The 19,473-nt window shown below is 30.6% G+C and overlaps 1 protein-coding gene across 3 annotated transcripts in view; it reads right to left on the reverse strand.

Moving 5' to 3' along the window:
- The window catches only part of LOC119600257 (F-box/LRR-repeat protein 16), a 110,770-nt gene that overhangs the window by 65,101 nt on the left and 26,196 nt on the right, over window positions 1-19,473 (reverse strand). For all 3 annotated transcript variants that reach the window (XM_037950373.1, XM_037950374.1, XM_037950372.1), the window contains exon 2: window positions 13,240-15,152. In XM_037950373.1, the coding sequence (XP_037806301.1) occupies window positions 13,240-14,568 (1,329 nt within the window). In that variant the 5' untranslated portion in view covers window positions 14,569-15,152. The remainder of the gene's footprint in view (window positions 1-13,239; window positions 15,153-19,473) is intronic.

Below are 19,473 nucleotides of genomic sequence, written 5' to 3' on the forward strand. Positions count from 1 at the left end.
TATAATTAAGACATAAATGACAGTTTTTGTAAAAAAACATATATCACACTATTCCTAAACAATCTAAGCTAAATTTTTAGAAAATTTTGCCCTAAACACTCACCCACCCATTGTCTTAAAATGATGACAATTTTTCTTTTAATTTTACTATAAATTTCAAACATTAAAATTTTTCTTTTTTTAGCTTTGCAAATAAATTGTGAAAATTTATAAATTATGGCACACTTTCAGCACATCATTTAGTTTTTATATATATCAACAAAACAGAAAAAACAACAACAAAAAAATTTTTAAAAAAATTCAGAAAAACAATGTTTACACTACAATCAAGCAGGCAACGGATGGTTGGATGACACATTCCTACAACAATCATTTGACTAAAGAGAGAAAATATTAAAGCATACAAATAAATACACACATACATACATACCCGTGAATACATATTTACATACATAACATACATATGTAAATATATGCTTTAAAGCATAAATAATGCCAATATTTTATAAAACACACATACACATTGACCACACAAAGTAAAATAACGAAATAATGAAAATGAGCAAAAAGCAACAACAACAACAAGAAAAAAATGTGCATAAAATAAAAGCAAATACAATTAAGAAGACCATAGTAGATGGTTGAACATGAACCACAATTTACTTTATGACTTTTATATTATTTGCATAAAATTTAAATTTAAAAATAATTATTATAAAAAAAACAAACGTCTGAAAGTATGCTATAAAAATTAACCAAAAGAACAGTTAAAAAGGAATGACTCATCAATACAAACAAGATTGGAAGGGGGGTCATAATAATACCATAGTTCCATAAACTAAAGTATAGGCTGGAGTATAATCAAGTCCAGAGCATAGTCTAAAGTCTAAACGAAAGTCTAAACTATAGTCTAAACAATAGTCTAAGCTTTAGTCTAGTCTGTAGTATAAACTATAGTCTAGCCTACAGTCAAAACTACAATCTAAAATCTAATGTTTAGTCTATAATTAAGTATATTGTCTAGTCTTTAATCTAGCCTATAGTCTGGACTGCAGTCTACTCTATAGTCTAGTCTATAGTCTAGTCTATAGTCTAGTCTATAGTCTAGTCTATAGTCTAGTCTATAGTCTAGTCTATAGTCTAGTCTATAGTCTAGTCTATAGTCTAGTCTATAGTCTAGTCTATAGTCTAGTCTATAGTCTAGTCTATAGTCTAGTCTATAGTCTAGTCTATAGTCTAGTCTATAGTCTAGTCTATAGTCTAGTCTATAGTCTAGTCTATAGTCTAGTCTATAGTCTAGTCTATAGTCTAGTCTATAGTCTAGTCTATAGTCTAGTCTATAGTCTAGTCTATAGTCTAGACTATAGTCTAGTCTATAGTCTAGTCTATAGTCTAGTCTATAGTCTAGTCTATAGTCTAGTCTATAGTCTAGTCTATAGGTCTAGTCCTATAGTCTAGTCTATAGTCTAGTCTATAGTCTAGTCTATAGTCTAGTCTATAGTCTAGTCTATAGTCTAGTCTATAGTCTAGTCTATAGTCTAGTCTATAGTCTAGTCTATAGTCTAGTCTATAGTCTAGTCTATAGTCTAGTCTATAGTCTAGTCTATAGTCTAGTCTAGTCTAGTCTATATCTAGTATAGTCTAGTCTATAGTCTAGTCTATAGTCTAGTCTATAGTCTAGTCTATAGTCTAGTCTCTAGTCTAGTATATAGTCTAGTCTATAGTCTAGTCTATAGTCTAGTCTATAGTCTAGTCTATAGTCTAGTCTATAGTCTAGTTATAGTCTAGTCTATAGTCTAGTCTATAGTCTAGTCTATAGTCTAGTCTATAGTCTAGTCTATAGTCTAGTCTATAGTCTAGTCTATAGTCTAGTCTATAGTCTAGTCTATAGTCTAGTCTATAGTCTAGTCTATAGTCTAGTCTATAGTCTAGTCTATAGTCTAGTCTATAGTCTAGTCTATAGTCTAGTCTATAGTCTAGTCTATAGTCTAGTCTATAGTCTAGTCTATAGTCTAGTCTATAGTCTAGTCTATAGTCTAGTCTATAGTCTAGTCTATAGTCTAGTCTATAGTCTAGTCTATAGTCTAGTCTATAGTCTAGTCTATAGTCTAGTCTATAGTCTAGTCTATAGTCTAGTCTATAGTCTAGTCTATAGTCTAGTCTATAGTCTAGTCTATAGTCTAGTCTATAGTCTAGTCTATAGTCTAGTCTATAGTCTAGTCTATAGTCTAGTCTATAGTCTAGTCTATAGTCTAGTCTATAGTCTAGTCTATAGTCTAGTCTATAGTCTAGTCTATAGTCTAGTCTATAGTCTAGTCTATAGTCTAGTCTATAGTCTAGTCTATAGTCTAGTCTATAGTCTAGTCTATAGTCTAGTCTATAGTCTAGTCTATAGTCTAGTCTATAGTCTAGTCTATAGTCTAGTCTATAGTCTAGTCTATAGTCTAGTCTATAGTCTAGTCTATAGTCTAGTCTATACTATAGTCTAGTCTATAGTCTAGTCTATAGTCTAGTCTATAGTCTAGTCTATAGTCTAGTCTATAGTCTAGTCTATAGTCTAGTCTATAGTCTAGTCTATAGTCTAGTCTATAGTCTAGTCTATAGTCTAGTCTATAGTCTAGTATATAGTCTAGTCTATAGTCTAGTCTATAGTCTAGTATATAGTCTAGTCTATAGTCTAGTCTATAGTCTAGTATATAGTCTAGTCTATAGTCTAGTCTATAGTATAGTCTGTACTCTAGTGCAAAGTCCATTATTATTTTTATGTATTTGAACTTCTTTTCCTTTCTATTAACATTCTTCAACATTTGATGCTTTTTTTTTTGCCTTATTTTCCTACACAATACAATATTCCATCAGACACTCATTTTGCATACCTTAAGGCGGCCTTATGTAATTAATATTTAAAAGCATACTTTAAGGTAACTGTAAAATAAACTATCAACACAAACAATATTTAAACAGTTGCTTTTGTAAAAATGTCTTAACACAGTTTCTTGTTGTTTATTTAACATGTTGTTGTTGTTGCTAGCAAATAACAGCTTTTCATTGAAAATTCTTTTTAATAACATTTTCACTTCAGTACCTATAAAAGCTTTTTTATATTTAGTGTGTCTTTTTCTGCTTTGTTTGAAATAATAAGTGTAAGAGTGGAAACGGTTAAAAATGTCAGGCACGTTTTCAAAAAGTTTTACCAAAAAAAAACAAAAACAAAAACTACTAGAAATAACTAGAAGCGAAAATGAACCCGAGTATATTAGTATTTTATAATAATGAAGTATAGGTTGTTTGCTTTTTCGAAGCTCCTTGACCCCAATAATTATGCAACGTTTTTTTTTTCTTCTTTTTCTTAAAGACTGCTGCACAATTTCACACAGTTCTGTGTTGTTGATGTTGTTATTGTTGGTTTTTTGTTAGTTTTGCATACAACAAAAAAACGCTATGAATTATTTAAAATTTCCTGGTATAAAAGCAAGACCAACAAAAAAGATGTTGCTGCTAGCACATGAAATGTTTAATATAATGTAGAGCGTGTCATTTAAAGACCTTAAAAAATATTTTTTTTTTGTAAAAAATAGAAACGCTATAGATTTTTGATGAAATAACTAAAAAAAAAAAGAAGTCATAAAAAATATAAAATATTTTCTTGAGGTACTCTACAATAGGTGGGGGAGGAAAAGGTGACCACAGTCTAGTCTTGCCTGTCGTTTAGTTCATAGTAAAGACTATAGACTTAACTATTTTCAAGGCTATATACTAGACTATAGAGTAGACTATACCTAGACTATAGGCGTAATAGACACTTGACTATAGACTACACTATAGACTAGAATATAGACTGGACTATAGACTAGACTATAGACTAGACTATAGACTAGACTATAGACTAGACTATAGACTAGACTATAGACTAGACTATAGACTAAACTATAGACTAGACTATAGACTAGACTATAGACTAGACTATAGACTAGACTAGACTAGACTATAGACTAGACTATAGACTAGACTATAGACTAGACTATAGACTAGACTATAGACTAGACTATAGACTAGACTATAGACTAGACTATAGACTAGACTATAGACTAGACTATAGACTAGACTAAGACTAGACTATAGACTAGACTAGACTAGACTATAGACTAGACTATAGACTAGACTATAGACTAGACTATAGACTAGACTATAGACTAGACTATAGACTAGACTATAGACTAGACTATAGACTAGACTATAGACTAGACTATAGACTAGACTATAGACTAGACTATAGACTAGACTATAGACTAGACTATAGACTAGACTATAGACTAGACTATAGACTAGACTATAGACTAGACTATAGACTAGACTATAGACTAGACTATAGACTAGACTATAGACTAGACTATAGACTAGACTATAGACTAGACTATAGACTAGACTATAGACTAGACTAGAGACTAGACTATAGACTAGACTATAGACTAGACTATAGACTAGACTATAGACTAGACTATAGACTAGACTATAGACTAGACTAGACTAGACTATAGACTAGACTATAGACTAGACTATAGACTAGACTATAGACTAGACTATAGACTAGACTATAGACTAGACTATAGACTAGACTATAGACTATACTAGACTAGAGACTAGACTATAGACTAGACTATAGACTAGACTATAGACTAGACTATAGACTAGACTATAGACTAGACTATAGACTAGACTATAGACTAGACTATAGACTAGACTATAGACTAGACTATAGACTAGAACTATAGACTAGACTATAGACTAGACTATAGACTAACTATAGACTAGACTATAGACTATAGACTAGACTAGACATAGAACTAGACTAGACGATAGACCTAGACTAGACTATAAGACTAGACTATAGACTAGACTATAGACTAGACTATAGACTAGACTATACTAGACCTAGACTAGACTATAGACTATGACTAGACTAGACTAGACCTAGACTAGAGACTAGACTATAGACTAGACTATAGACTAGACTATAGACTAGACTAGACTATAGACTAGACTATAGACTAGACTATAGACTAGACTATAGACTAGACTATAGACTAGACTATAGACTAGACTATAGACTAGACTATAGACTAGACTATAGACTAGACTATAGACTAGACTAGACTAGACTATAGACTAGACTATAGACTAGACTATAGACTAGACTATAGACTAGACTATAAGTAGTTTATTTACTAGATACAATTATGTTTAGTTTACATTGAAGCCCCTAAAAATATGCTTTAATTACGAATTTTCCAAGTCTAAATTTAGAACTTTTTATTGAATTTCGTTATTGACATTTTATGTGACTGTTAAGTATGATTAGATATATGTATATTTCTTAACAAGTAATATGTCTACAAAATAATGCTCTTGTTTTTTGCACAAAATTATAGCCTACTTATAGGCAGTCTACAATAAATATGTTTATGTTTTAGACATGTTATTAAAAGATGTAATGATTGTCTATTATAATTTATATGAGGTTTTGTGTGCTACTTAACTAATAGGCAGCTTACGAAGACAACAAAAGAAAATGAATTGCATACTTTTGGGGGTTTATAGAAGGTATTTGTTAAATAATATTAAACTTTTTATGATTTTCTTTAATTTTTTTGGAAATATTTATAAAAATCTTAGACATTTACTTAAGTTTGCATTTTTCTATAATCCCTCTTATCCTCCTAAAGTTATGCAATAGTTTTGTTATATATAATAGCAGCTCAAATGTATGCAAGCATTTAAATTTTTCATTCTCTCTGATATATTAAAACGAAATGCCTGCATCTTAACGATGACATTTAAATGTCAACTATCATAACGTCAACAATAACAACAACGCAAAAAAAAACGTCATCAAACAATTTGTCGAAATAATTGCATACTTACAGGCTGCATTGACAAAACGTCACTCCTAATAACTTGTTATCTCACTATGAATATTCACAGTCATTTCTAAATATTTGCAAATATGTTTGCATAATGATGAGTGGGGCAAAACGAAAAACCCACTAACAAGCAAATAAAGATAGTAACGAGCTGTATATAGGAAAATGGCGGCTTTTGCAAAAAAAAAAAATGAAAAAAAGTCAATGTCATATTAAACAATAAAACATGCAAATTCATGTCAATGCAACTGAAAGAAAAAAATGAAAAAACACCATATGTGTGTGTTGGAAAAGATTTATTAAGGGAATTGGAGCAAGAAAATGGAAAATTTTCACACACTCAGCAAATACAATTTTGTTACAAATTAAATTCGATTTACTGTTTAGATTTTGTTGCATATTTTTAGGATTTTTAAAGAAATTTTAAAATAATTTTATATATAATAAAATTTTGTATACGTTTAGGCTGTAAAGAGCTTGTGCTCAAACTTAATAACAAAATGTTTCATTTTTTGTAGTATACTTTTAGGCTGCCTTTTAACAAAATACATTAAATACTTGAAAAGAAATAAAAATCAATGTCAAATATTTATAATGCCAGCAAAAAGTTAAAAGAAAGAAACTATAAAAATGTTTGAAGAATATAAAAGGTTTAAATGCTCAGAACGTGGGCTTAATATTTTAAATTATTTACAAGTTTAAAAGCATACTTAAAGGGGTTTAATATAGAAATGCATAAAGTAAAGGGTTTTATGACTTTGTATGTTGTTCTAGGAATATTTATATTTAAAAATTGCTTTAAAAACGTAAAAATATATTTTTTTTTTTTGTTTTAATTTTTTAAAAAATAGAATTTCGAAATTATGTTCTAATTTTCGAACATTAAAAAAATCTTAAAGATTTCATTTAATGTCACACAAATATAAATGTAGATACGTTGTTCTGTAATAAAATATGATTATTTATGATTTTCGAGCTAAAAATCGTAATTCGAAATTAAGTTCGAATTTTCGAACATGAACAAAAACAGTGAAAAACTAATGAAAATGTTCACGATATGTTTTATAAACTTAATTTTGTTATAAAATTTCATTAAACCCTAGTTTTTTGCTTATAATCGAATTTCGAAATTATATTCGAATTTTCGCACATTGACTAAAACATACAAATTTCATTAAAAGCCATTCCAATATGCTTTGGAACGTTATTTTGTGCTTAAATATCCTTAATAATGATTCTTCAGCTTAAAATCAAATTTCGAAATTAAGTTCGAATTTTCGAACATGACTTAAAATTGTCTAAACTTGGTAAAAAATATACGAAATTTGCTATAGATGAGTAATCCTGTTCGGAAAAATTATTATTATCTTGTCTTTAGCTAAAAATTCAAATTCAAAATTATGTTCGAATTTTCGAACATGACTAAATGTAACAATGTATTAGTAAAAATGTTCAAAATATGTTATATAAAGTTTATTTTGTTATAAAAATGCATTAATCGCTTGTTTTTAGTCTAAAATAGAAATTCGAAATTAAGTTTTCGAACATTGACCAAATTCCATAAATTTCATTAAATGTTGCACAAATATGATTTAGAAACGTTTTTTTTTATATATAACATACATTTTCATTAATATTTGCTAGAAAATCGAAATTCGAAATTAAGTTCGAATTTTCAAACATAACGGATAATAGCGAAAAATGTTGTAAAAATAACAAACAAGATCTGAAAACTTAATTTTGCCTTAAATATTAATAAATTAAGCAATTTCGACTTCAAACCCCATTTCGAAATTAAGTTCAAATTTTCGAACATGTCTTTCAGCAATAGTTTTTAAAAGTACTTGAGTCATTTCTAGCAATATTTTCAAAATTACTTGATTTTCTAACATTTTCACATGTTTATAGGTAATATTAATAATATGTTGCCTACTTTTAGGCGTTTTATTAGAAAAACTCTATAAAACTTTTCTTTCCAACCAAAAACAAATATAAACAAAACTTTTTCAATAAAAACTACTTAATTAACTAGTTTTTCAAAGGCCTTCATTAAATACTTAAAGCAAGTTTTAGCTGCTGTTCCAAAAAAAACAAATATTATATACAATTTATAGTATACTTTAAGGACGCCAAAAAAGATTATTAAAATTTATACAAAAAAGCTCAGCAAATGAGCTGAAAAATCAATATTAAGTTAATTACATTAATAATTGAACCTTTAAACTCCTGACCAAAGCTAATTTTAACTAATTAATGTTTTTATAATGCCTACTTTTAGGTAAATATTTAAATTTCTCTTAATAATGAAAAATTTTAAAGTTAAATAGCAAATTTAATAACAAAAAGTTTTTTAACAATTTATCTTAACATTTCGTTGTCATACTTTTAGGCTTTTTCACATTTACTTGTTAAAAAGTATACTTTTAGGCTATTAAAAATACTTTTAAATCATTTGTTTGTTAGAATTTTACAACTGGGACACACACCAGTCAAATGTCACAGTAATATTTAAGTTTATATCGTTCATTTTTCTTGGCAGCCAAGCCATGTTTAACTTAAAATGCCTGAAATTTTTATTACACACATAAAATAGAGTCTACTTTTAGGCCACAGGAAATATTAACGAAATTTTAAGCTGTATAAATTATGGTCGCAGCTGTTTGTAAATTCATAAATATATTTTAAGGTGATTTTAAGTGTTTGGAGCTTAAATGTTGGATTTGTTTATAGCAAAAGGTCAAAGGTCAAAATGTAGAGGTATCAATGTTAAATTTCATAAGCTGGTAAAATTTAGTTATAACTGTTCTAGTTTTGTTTCGGTTCGGTTCTAGTTTGTTTCTAGTTCTGTTCTAGTTCTGTTCTAGTTCTGTTCTAGTTCTGTTCTAGTTCTGTTCTAGTTCTGTTCTAGTTCTGTTCTAGTTCTGTTCTAGTTCTGTTCTAGTTCTGTTCTAGTTCTGTTCTAGTTCTGTTCTAGTTCTGTTCTAGTTCTGTTCTAGTTCTGTTCTAGTTCTGTTCTAGTTCTGTTCTAGTTCTGTTCTAGTTCTGTTCTAGTTCTGTTCTAGTTCTGTTCTAGTTCTGTTCTAGTTTCTGTTCTAGTTCTGTTCTAGTTCTGTTCTAGTTCTGTTCTAGTTCTGTTCTAGTTCTGTTCTAGTTCTGTTCTAGTTCTGTTCTAGTTCTGTTTCTGTTCTAGTTCTGTTCTAATTTTTATTTTTTTTTTTCTATTCTGTTCTAGTTCTGTTCTAGTTCTGTTCTAGTTTGTTCTAGTTCTGTTCTAGTTCTGTTCTAGTTCTGTTCTAGTTCTGTTCTAGTTCTGTTCTAGTTCTGTTCTAGTTCTGTTCTAGTTCTGTTCTAGTCTGTTCTAGTTATGTTCTAGTTCTGTTCTAGTTCTGTTCTAGTTCTGGTTCTAGTTCTGTTCTAGTTCTGTTCTAGTTCTGTTCTAGTTCTGTTCTATTTCTGTTCTAGTTCTGTTCTAGTTCTGTTCTAGTTCAGTTCTAGTTCAGTTCTAGTTCTGTTCTAGTTCTGTTCTAGTTCTGTTCTAGTTCTGTTCTAGTTCTGTTCTAGTTCTGTTCTAGTTCTGTTCTAGTTCTGTTATAGTGCTGTTCTAGTTCTGTTCTAGTTCTATTCTAGTTCTGTTCTAGCTCTGTTCTAGTTCTGTTCTGTTCTAGTTCTGTTGTAGTTCTGTTCTAGTTCAGTTCTAGTTCAGTTCTAGTTCAGTTCTAGTTCAGTTCTAGTTCAGTTCTAGTTCTGTTCTAGTTCTGTTCTAGTTCTGTTCTAGTTCTGTTCTAGTTCTGTTCTAGTTCTGTTCTAGTTCTGTTCTAATTCTGTTCTAGTTCTGTTCTAGTTCTGTTCTAGTTCTGTTCTAGTTCTGTTCTAGTTCTGTTCTAGTTCTGTTCTAGTTCTGTTCTAGTTCTGTTCTAGTTCTGTTCTAGTTCTGTTCTAGTTCTGTTCTAGTTCTGTTCTAGTTCTGTTCTAGTTCTGTTCTAGTTCTGTTCTAGTTCTGTTCTAGTTCTGTTCTAGTTCTGTTCTAGTTCTGTTCTAGTTCTGTTCTAGTTCTGTTCTAGTTCTGTTCTAGTTCTGTTCTAGTTCTGTTCTAGTTCTGTTCTAGTTCTGTTCTAGTTCTGTTCTAGTTCTGTTCTAGTTCTGTTCTAGTTCTGCTCTAGTTCTGTTCTTGTTCTGTTCTAGTTCTGTTCTAGTTCTGTTCTAGTTCTGTTCTAGTTCTGTTCTAGTTCTGTTCTAGTTCTGTTCTAGTTCTGTTCTAGTTCTGTTCTAGTTCTGTTCTAGTTCAGTTCTAGTTCTGTTCTAGTTCTGCTCTTGTTCTGTTCTAGTTTTGTTCTAGTTCATTAACTTTATTTTATAACAAAACATTTTCCCAATTAAAATAAATGTTGTGCTTTAAACTTTTACACAATTTAAAATTTTTTGTGCAGTCTACCAAGGGGCTAATTTAGTTATAATTATAAACTAAAGTCTACTTTAGGGATTTATTATAAAAAATATTTATTTTTTCACTAAAACTACTTAAATTGATAATAACAGGTTTTAAATATAATAGTTGCTGCAAAATATCTAAGATTTATTTATTTTAATGCGTATGAATTTCTTTTGTTTTATAGCCTACTTTTAGGCGTTTTTTATTACACAGACAATTGCAGCTTTAGTATTTTGGTTTTTATTGTTTAAATTGCTATTTGAAATGCTGCTTTTAATTTTGTTACAAATTCTTTGAAATGATTTTTCGGATTTTATTGACGTCAGCTTTAGGGCACGTTTTAGAAACACAGCAATTTAGTTAAGATTGAATGAGTAATTTTGCTGAATAGTATGTAGAGTTGGAGCAAATTGTTTAATAATAAAGTTTAATTGAAGAAAACTTAATATGGAATAGTATTTTTTAAATAAATAAGTGTTTTAGATAAATTTCAATCAAAAATAGCAAACTATTTTAAGGAGAAACAAATCGAACTTCAATATTTAATTAAAATTTCATTAAATTTAAAATTTGATAATTTACGCAAATCGTATTATTGCCCTAATTAAATTTAATTGAATCTGCTACAAATTATCAATAATCAAACACTATCTTTCCCATATAATCAAGCACTAATAACCATTAATCCTCTAATTCCATTAATTCCCCTTAATTACATGCATGTGTGGCATACTTTTAGGCATATAAACTAATACTTATCATCCATTATGATTGTTTAATACTTAATTAAATTTCATAAAAATCCACAAAATAAATAAATTTATTTAAAATTGCAAATCAAATTCATTTCAAAATGCCGCAAAAGTTTAAATGAAATGTAAATAAATATTTTTAAATACAAGAGTACACATTGAAATTGTTTTTTTTTTTTCAATTAGCATACCTACATTTACAGGCTTCATTAAAAATAACATTGCATATTTTAAGGTCTCATTAAAAAATGAGGGACTGAGTATGAAGAAAATGTTTTAATATAGAAAGAAATGCATTTGAATAATTAATGAAAAACATTTTAAGTATTTTAAAGAAGGGAGAAGGGAAATAATAGGTATGGTTAAAAAGATACAACAGAGTTTTTTAAATAAATACAAATTAAGGACAACTTAAATGGCAAAAAAATAATTGTTTAAAAAGAGGATAACCACGAGACCGTACTAGAACAAGAAGTTCTATTTCAGTTCTAGTTCAGTTCTAGTTCAGTTCTAGTTCAGTTCTAGTTCAGTTCCAGTTCAGTTCTAGTTCAGTTCTAGTTCAGTTCTAGTTCAGTTCTAGTTCAGTTCTAGTTCAGTTCTAGTTCAGTTCTAGTTCAGTTCTAGTTCAGTTCTAGTTCAGTTCTAGTTCAGTTCTAGTTCAGTTCTAGTTCAGTTCTAGTTCAGTTCTAGTTCAGTTCTAGTTCAGTTCTAGTTCAGTTCTAGTTCAGTTCTAGTTCAGTTCTAGTTCAGTTCTAGTTCAGTTCTAGTTCAGTTCTAGTTCAGTTCTAGTTCAGTTCTAGTTCAGTTCTAGTTCAGTTCTAGTTCAGTTCTAGTTCAGTTCTAGTTCAGTTCTGTTCTAGTTCTGTTCTAGTTTTGTTCTAGTTCTATTCTAGTTCTGTTCTGTTCTAGTTCTATTCTAGTTCTGTTCTAGTTCTGCTTTAGTTCTGTTCTAGTTTGTTCTAGTTCTGTTCTAGTTCTGTTCTAGTTCTGTTCTAGTTCTGTTCTAGTTCTGTTCTAGTTCTGTTCTAGTTCTATTCTAGTTCTGTTCTAGTTCTGTTCTAGTTCTGTTCTAGTTCTGTTCTAGTTCTATTCTAGTTCTGTTCTAGTTCTGTTCTAGTTCTGTTCTAGTTCTGTTCTAGTTTGTTCTAGTTCTGTTCTAGTTCTGTTCTAGTTCTGTTCTAGTTCTGTTCTAGTTCTGTTCTAGTTCTGTTCTAGTTCTGTTCTAGTTCTGTTCTAGTTCTGTTCTAGTTCTGTTCTAGTTCTGTTCTAGTTCTGTTCTAGTTCTGTTCTAGTTCTGTTCTAGTTCTGTTCTAGTTCTGTTCTAGTTCTGTTCTAGTTCTGTTCTAGTTCTGTTCTAGTTCTGTTCTAGTTCTGTTCTAGTTCTGTTCTAGTTCTGTTCTAGTTCTGTTCTAGTTCTGTTCTAGTTCTGTTCTAGTTCTGTTCTAGTTCTGTTCTAGTTCTGTTCTAGTTCTGTTATAGTTCTGTTCTAGTTCTAGTTCTAGTTCTGTTTTAGTTCTGTTCTAGTTCTGTTCTAGTTCTGTCTAGTTCTGTTCTAGTTCTGTTCTAGTTCTGTTCTAGTTCTGTTCTAGTTCTGTTCTAGTTCTGTTCTAGTTCTGTTCTAGTTCTGTTCTAGTTCTGTTCTACTTCTGTTCTAGTTCTGTTCTAGTTCTGTTCTAGTTCTGTTCTAGTTATGTTCTACTTCTGTTCTACTTCTGTTCTAGTTCTGTTCTAGTTATGTTCTACTTCTGTTCTACTTCTGTTCTACTTCTGTTCTAGTTCTGTTCTAGTTATGTTCTAGTTCTGTTCTAGTTCTGTTCTACTTCTGTTCTACTTCTGTTCTACTTCTGTTCTAGTTCTGTTCTAGTTCTGTTCTAGTTCTGTTCAGTGCCAGTTCAGTTGTACTTCAGTTCTAGTTTAGTTGTACTTCAGTTTTAGTTTAGTACAAGACTATTTACTAGACTTTAGTCTAAAATATGGATTAGTCTACCAACCACCCTAAAGTGCAGATTATACTATAGAATAGATTATAGTCCACAATACAATCGAAAAATTTGGGACCTTCAATATTACAGACAGTCTTTACAAAATTTGTCTCTTTTTTGTAATTTTCAATATAATAATATTAAAGAAAACTCACCTGCAAATGATCTAGCAAAGCCTCCAAACCTCGATCCGATATCGATGAACATCTCAGCGATAGCGAATGTATATGTTTCGACGCCAAGGCAAACGAATGCACCACATCATAAGCATCATCATCATTGGCGCCCACCAACGCCAAAGCATGAAAACCCCGCCTGATAAGAGTATTAAACAGTTTCACTCTATCCGAGGCAGACATTTGTCTCAGTTCCCGGCACTGTAGTGTCGGCAGCAAACCCGACCAATAACGTGGACTGCGATATAAAACATCTCGCCATTTTGTACAAACTTGAGCCAACACTCGACGCTCATATGAAGAGAAATACAGGAAGAATTTATTCAGGAAACGATCATCCATCATGAGTATTTCAATGCTGGTAATGGGAGGCGGTAGTTTAGGTAAGATCAGTGAGGACTGGGTAACAGCCTGAGCTAGTTGAGTGGCCGCAGATCCGGCACCCGCATAGGGATGATGCATATGAGGATTGGGTAGTTGTTTGCGCATTTGTAGAGGTGTGGCCGATTGTGATTTTTGAGCTGCTGCCATGCCCATGGTGGTGAATTGAGGCGAGCCAGGTATGGTTATGTTCATTTGCTTGGCAATTGAAGTGACCGAGGGTGCGGGCGGTGCACCCATTGGAATGCCTGGTACTGCTGGTGGGGAGGCTGAGGAGGAGTTCATTAGATTTGAGTTGATCAGAGTAGAGTTAGCTATTTGAGAACTTAAATACTGTTGATGCTGTTGCTGCTGCTGGTGTTGCTGACTCTTCTGCAGCATTTGATAGCTAGAGACGGTAACTGTAGTGTGTTGCTGCTGCTGTTGTTGTTGCTGTATTGTAGTGTTACTACTGACAAGGGTTTGTGTGCTACCTAAGGTGCCTGCTCTAGAGGGTTTGTCGGGTGTAGTGGCGGCACTGCCAACTGCTGTTGTGCTTGTACTGTTGTTGCTGTTCGAAAGATTGGAATTTGTCGTATTGGAATTAGAGTTTGAGTTGTTAGAGGAGGAATTGCCACCGCACAAAGCATTCGTTACACGCTCCATTACCGAAGTTTTACCCGTTGACGAGGACGACGTTGAAGCGGACGAGGACGTTGAGTTCGTTGAGCTGGAACTGTTGGAAGAGTTGGAGGAAGAGCCTCCTCCGCCTCCTCCACCTCCCGACGTATTATTGCTATTGTTGGAGCTGCTGTTGTTGCCACTACCACTGCTGCTGTTACTGCTATTGCCATGATGATGTTTCGAACGCAAGCCGAGGCCGTTTATACGCTTGGAAAGTTCAGCGGAGGCACGTTCGACCACGCCTTGCGCCGATATCGAGGACATGGTATGCTGAAATAAATTCACTTTGTCGCTGTATTATTAACAACGGCGACAGAATTTTATTTTTGTAGAATTTTTTTGGGGTTTTTTTTTCAAAATTTCACTTAAATATTCTCATAAGACTTTTTTTCAAAATTTTTGTCGTTAATCTAACGCTTTCATGTGCAAATTTTAATACTTTTTTTCTGTAATAATTTGCAAAGTTGGAGAGCTTAAAGCTTTTCTGTTCACTGTTACCTTTCCTTTCCAAAAAAATTGTATCAAACTTTAAGCTCTTTTGCTCTCTAAAAACACTTTTACAAAGCTTTTAAAAATTTTAAGCTTTTTCACCGTCGTTTCTTTAAACTCTGTTTTTGTTTCTTTTTAAAACTTTCAGTTAATTTTGTAAAATTTTTTAAGTTTATGCACAAAACTTTTAATTTATTTGTTTACACTTTAAAAAGTTTTCTTTTTAAACTTTTCTCTCTTTTACACTAATTTTCAACGCCTGTCGTTTTTTTTTTTTTTTTTTTTCTTGTATAAAAAAATAATCACTTATTTACTCCTCTAGCTGCTGCTGTTATTTCCTTTTTTTTGATGGTCTCAACCTTAAAAGAAAATAAAGAAAAAATTGTATTATTAGTTTTATATTTTTTAGTATTTTACGCCTGTTGGCTTTTCAAAATAAAATCAGTTAAAAGGATTCACTTTTAACGAGTAATAAAGGTTAATAAAAGAAAATGTGTTTTTAGAACTTGCTAAACTAGAACAGAACTAGAACAGAACAGAACTAGAACAGAACTAGAACAGAACTAGAACAGAACTAGAACAGAACTAGAACAGAACTAGAACAGAACTAGAACAGAACTAGAACAGAACTAGAACAGAACTAGAACAGAACTAGAACAGAACTAGAACAGAACTAGAACAGAACTAGAACAGAACTAGAACAGAACTAGAACAGAACTAGAACAGAACTAGAACAGAACTAGAACAGAACTAGAACAGAACTAGAACAGAACTAGAACAGAACTAGAACAGAACTAGAACAGAACTAGAACAGAACTAGAACTAGAACAGAACTAGAACAGAACTAGAACAGAACTAGAACAGAACTAGAACAGAACTAGAACAGAACTAGAACAGAACTAGAACAGAACTAGAACAGAACTAGAACAGAACTAGAACAGAACTAGAACAGAACTAGAACAGAACTAGAACAGAACTAGAACAGAACTAGAACAGAACTAGAACAGAACTAGAACAGAACTAGAACAGAACTAGAACAGAACTAGAACAGAACTAGAACAGAACTAGAACAGAACTAGAACAGAACTAGAACAGAACTAGAACAGAACTAGAACAGAACTAGAACAGAACTAGAACAGAACTAGAACAGAACTAGAACAGAACTAGAACAGAACTAGAACAGAACTAGAACAGAACTAGAACAGAACTAGAACAGAACTAGAACAGAACTAGAACAGAACTAGAACAGAACTAGAACAGAACTAGAACAGAACTAGAACAGAACTAGAACAGAACTAGAACAGAACTAGAACAGAACTTGAACAGAACTAGAACAGAACTAGAACTCAACTAGAACTGAACTAGAACTAAACATAACTTTTTACTGCACCCTTTAATGACGAAAAAAAAAACTACAAAAATGTTTGTTTCTTTAATGAACAAAATCATTATTTTGGCCCTTAAAACAAACTTTTTAAAATTATAAATTACGAAAAAATTCTTTAGCCTTATTTGCTTATTAAGGACATGTCTGCAATAGCAAAATTTAAACAAAATTATAAATTTCTTTTTTGTCTTAAACATAAAATATTTGTATTAAAGTAAAATTAAGCAAATAACTTAATAGTTAAAGCTGCCTCAAAATATGCTATAATAAACATTTATTATAGATCCTTCAAAATATGCTATGATTTTAACAAAATCATTCAGGCAGTTAGTCATTCTTCATTTTTTGTACGTTTTTTTCTTCGGGAATAATAAATTGTACAAAGAAAAGCTTCCGTCATTTCAGCATAAAACTACAAGTTTTTTGTTATTGTAGTAAAAGTTATTATTGTTGTTATCCATTTATTTTTATTATATGATTTTTTGCTACCTATTACAAAACACCAGCTCCTTTTCCCTCCCCCTCTCTTTCTCACTAAGTTAACAAATAAAATGAAAATAAATCATTTTCCACTACTTAAGTAAGTTGAAAAGAATTGTAGGAAAAAAACCCTGAACAACAATAATGAATGAGATGTTTTATTGTGCTTTATAGAGATGACGACAAGTTGACAACAGGTAACTAACATTTTTTTTTTTTTGTTTTTAGATAATGAGGCTAAAAATTATATAAATTATATAGAACAAATTTTTTAGTATTAACATATGTTATAATAAATATGTTAGTTAGTTGTTGTTAACATTTTACCATTGTTATATTTTCTTTATTTAATCATTTGCCATAAAATGTAGAACAGAACTAGAACAGAATTAGAACAGAACGGTACAGTACAAAACTATAACAGAACGAGAACAGAACAGAACTATAACTGAACTAGAACAGAATTAGAACAGAACAGAACTAGAACAGAACTAGAACAAAAGTAGAACAGAACTAGAACAGAACTAGAACAGAACTAGAACAGAACTAGAACAGAAGTAGAACAGAACTAGAACAGAACTAGAACAGAACTAGAACAGAACTAGAACAGAACTAGAACAGAACTAGAACAGAACTAGAACAGAACTAGAACAGAACTAGAACAGAACTAGAACAGAACTAGAACAGAACTAGAACAGAACTAGAACAGAACTAGAACAGAACTAGAACAGAACTAGAACAGAACTAGAACAGAACTAGAACAGAACTAGAACAGAACTAGAACAGAACTAGAACAGAACTAGAACAGAACTAGAACAGAACTAGAACAGAACTAGAACAGAACTAGAACAGAACTAGAACAGAACTAGAACAGAACTAGAACAGAACTAGAACAGAACTAGAACAGAACTAGAACAGAACTAGAACAGAACTAGAACAGAACTAGAACTAGAACAGAACTAGAACAGAACTAGAACAGAACTAGAACAGAACTAGAACAGAACTAGAACAGAACAGAACTAGAACAGAACTAGAACAGAACTAGAACAGAACTAGAACAGAACTAGAACAGAACTAGAACAGAACTAGAACAGAACTAGAACAGAACTAGAACAGAACTAGAACAGAACTAGAACAGAACTAGAACAGAACTAGAACAGAACTAGAACAGAACTAGAACAGAACTAGAACAGAACTAGAACAGAACTAGAACAGAACTAGAACAGAACAGAACTAGAACAGAACTAGAACAGAACTAGAACAGAACTAGAACAGAACTAGAACAGAACTAGAACAGAACTAGAACAGAACTAGAACAGAACTAGAACAGAACTAGAACAGAACTAGAACAGAACTAGAACAGAACTAGAACAGAACTAGAACAGAACTAGAACAGAACTAAAACAAAACAGAATTATTTTAAATTTTTCCTTTTATATAAATTTTTCGCTAGAAAGCTTTAAATTCAATTTCCTTTCATTTTAGTTTATTTTAACATTTTAGTTGTTGTTGTTTTTTTTCATATTAATATAAATTAAATTTTTTAGTTATCAAGTATTTTTCCAACTTTTTTCTCTGTTAATGGCACATGGTCTTGTACATTTATTGGAAGTTATGTAGGCCATTGTAAATATGTTTTTTCTCAAGTTTTTATGTAGGTCAGGGTTTTGTTGCTGTCATGTATATAAAGTCCTGATTAAGTTTAATAGAATACATGGGCTTTCAACACAATAAATTATTTCCGCTTTTTTTAGAAGTTTAAAAAGGCATAAGGGAATGGACACTAACTAAAGCCTATTTTGAGGTTAGTTTTTGAACTATCTAACATTTTCATCTAAGTTTGACAGACTTGCTGACAAATTACAATAAATTAACATCCAACCTGCTTTAAACTTTATCCTTAAACCTTAAATAAACCCTAACTAGCTGTTATTTCTCTTTTTGAAGCACTTTAGCTTTAAATTACTCAATTTAAATTAACAGCAAAAGCAAAATTTCATTTCAACTTAATTAAACACAACATTTAACAAAAAATTGTATAATCAACTTTGTAATAAGTTAATAATAAGTCTAGAACCTGACAAAATTCCTAGACTTTTTACAAATCTCCCTTTCACTCTCTCTCTCTCTTTAAATAACATCATTTATTTTGCTAATATTTAGCTATAAAATGACATACTTTTAGGAGTCCCTATTAAATGAAGTAAATAAATTAACAAATTATTCAAAAAAAGTTACTTAATTATGTTAATATAATTAAGTTCAACTAAAAAGGTTATAAAACTTAAAACATTAAGAAATATTTTCTTTTTAAACAAATAATCAAAATAATTTTTCATCATTTGAAAGCTAATAGCTTAAGTTTTTTAATTTTATTAAATTTAAATAATTATTTTAACATGTTTTTTTTTATAACCCAGCAAACTTTCAACATTATGAAAAAATCCACAAAAGAAAAAATCCTCCACTAAAAGTTTAATAATGTTATTAAAGGCTCTTGAGCCTTATAGTACTTAATATTTTATAGACTTTTAGACGAATTTATTTATACAAAATGGTTTTTTCTTAAATTAAAAACAATTTATGTTTATAGATTTTCAAATAAATTACAAAATTGCGTTGTAAACTTTTGTTTTTGGAATATTTTAAACACGTAAATGACTAAGCTAATAAAAATTCAATATACTAATATGTATGTATGTGTGTACTTAGGTACCTAAATATGTACTATATATGTAGACATATGTCGGTATATATGTATGTACATATGATTAACTTTATATACCCATAGACCAGACATGGAAATTTGGAAT

Source organism: Lucilia sericata, unplaced genomic scaffold (genome assembly GCF_015586225.1).
Source record: "Lucilia sericata isolate MDLA Ls3-8-SP2 unplaced genomic scaffold, ASM1558622v1 Contig000108F_arrow, whole genome shotgun sequence".
Classification (NCBI taxonomy): domain Eukaryota; kingdom Metazoa; phylum Arthropoda; class Insecta; order Diptera; family Calliphoridae; genus Lucilia; species Lucilia sericata.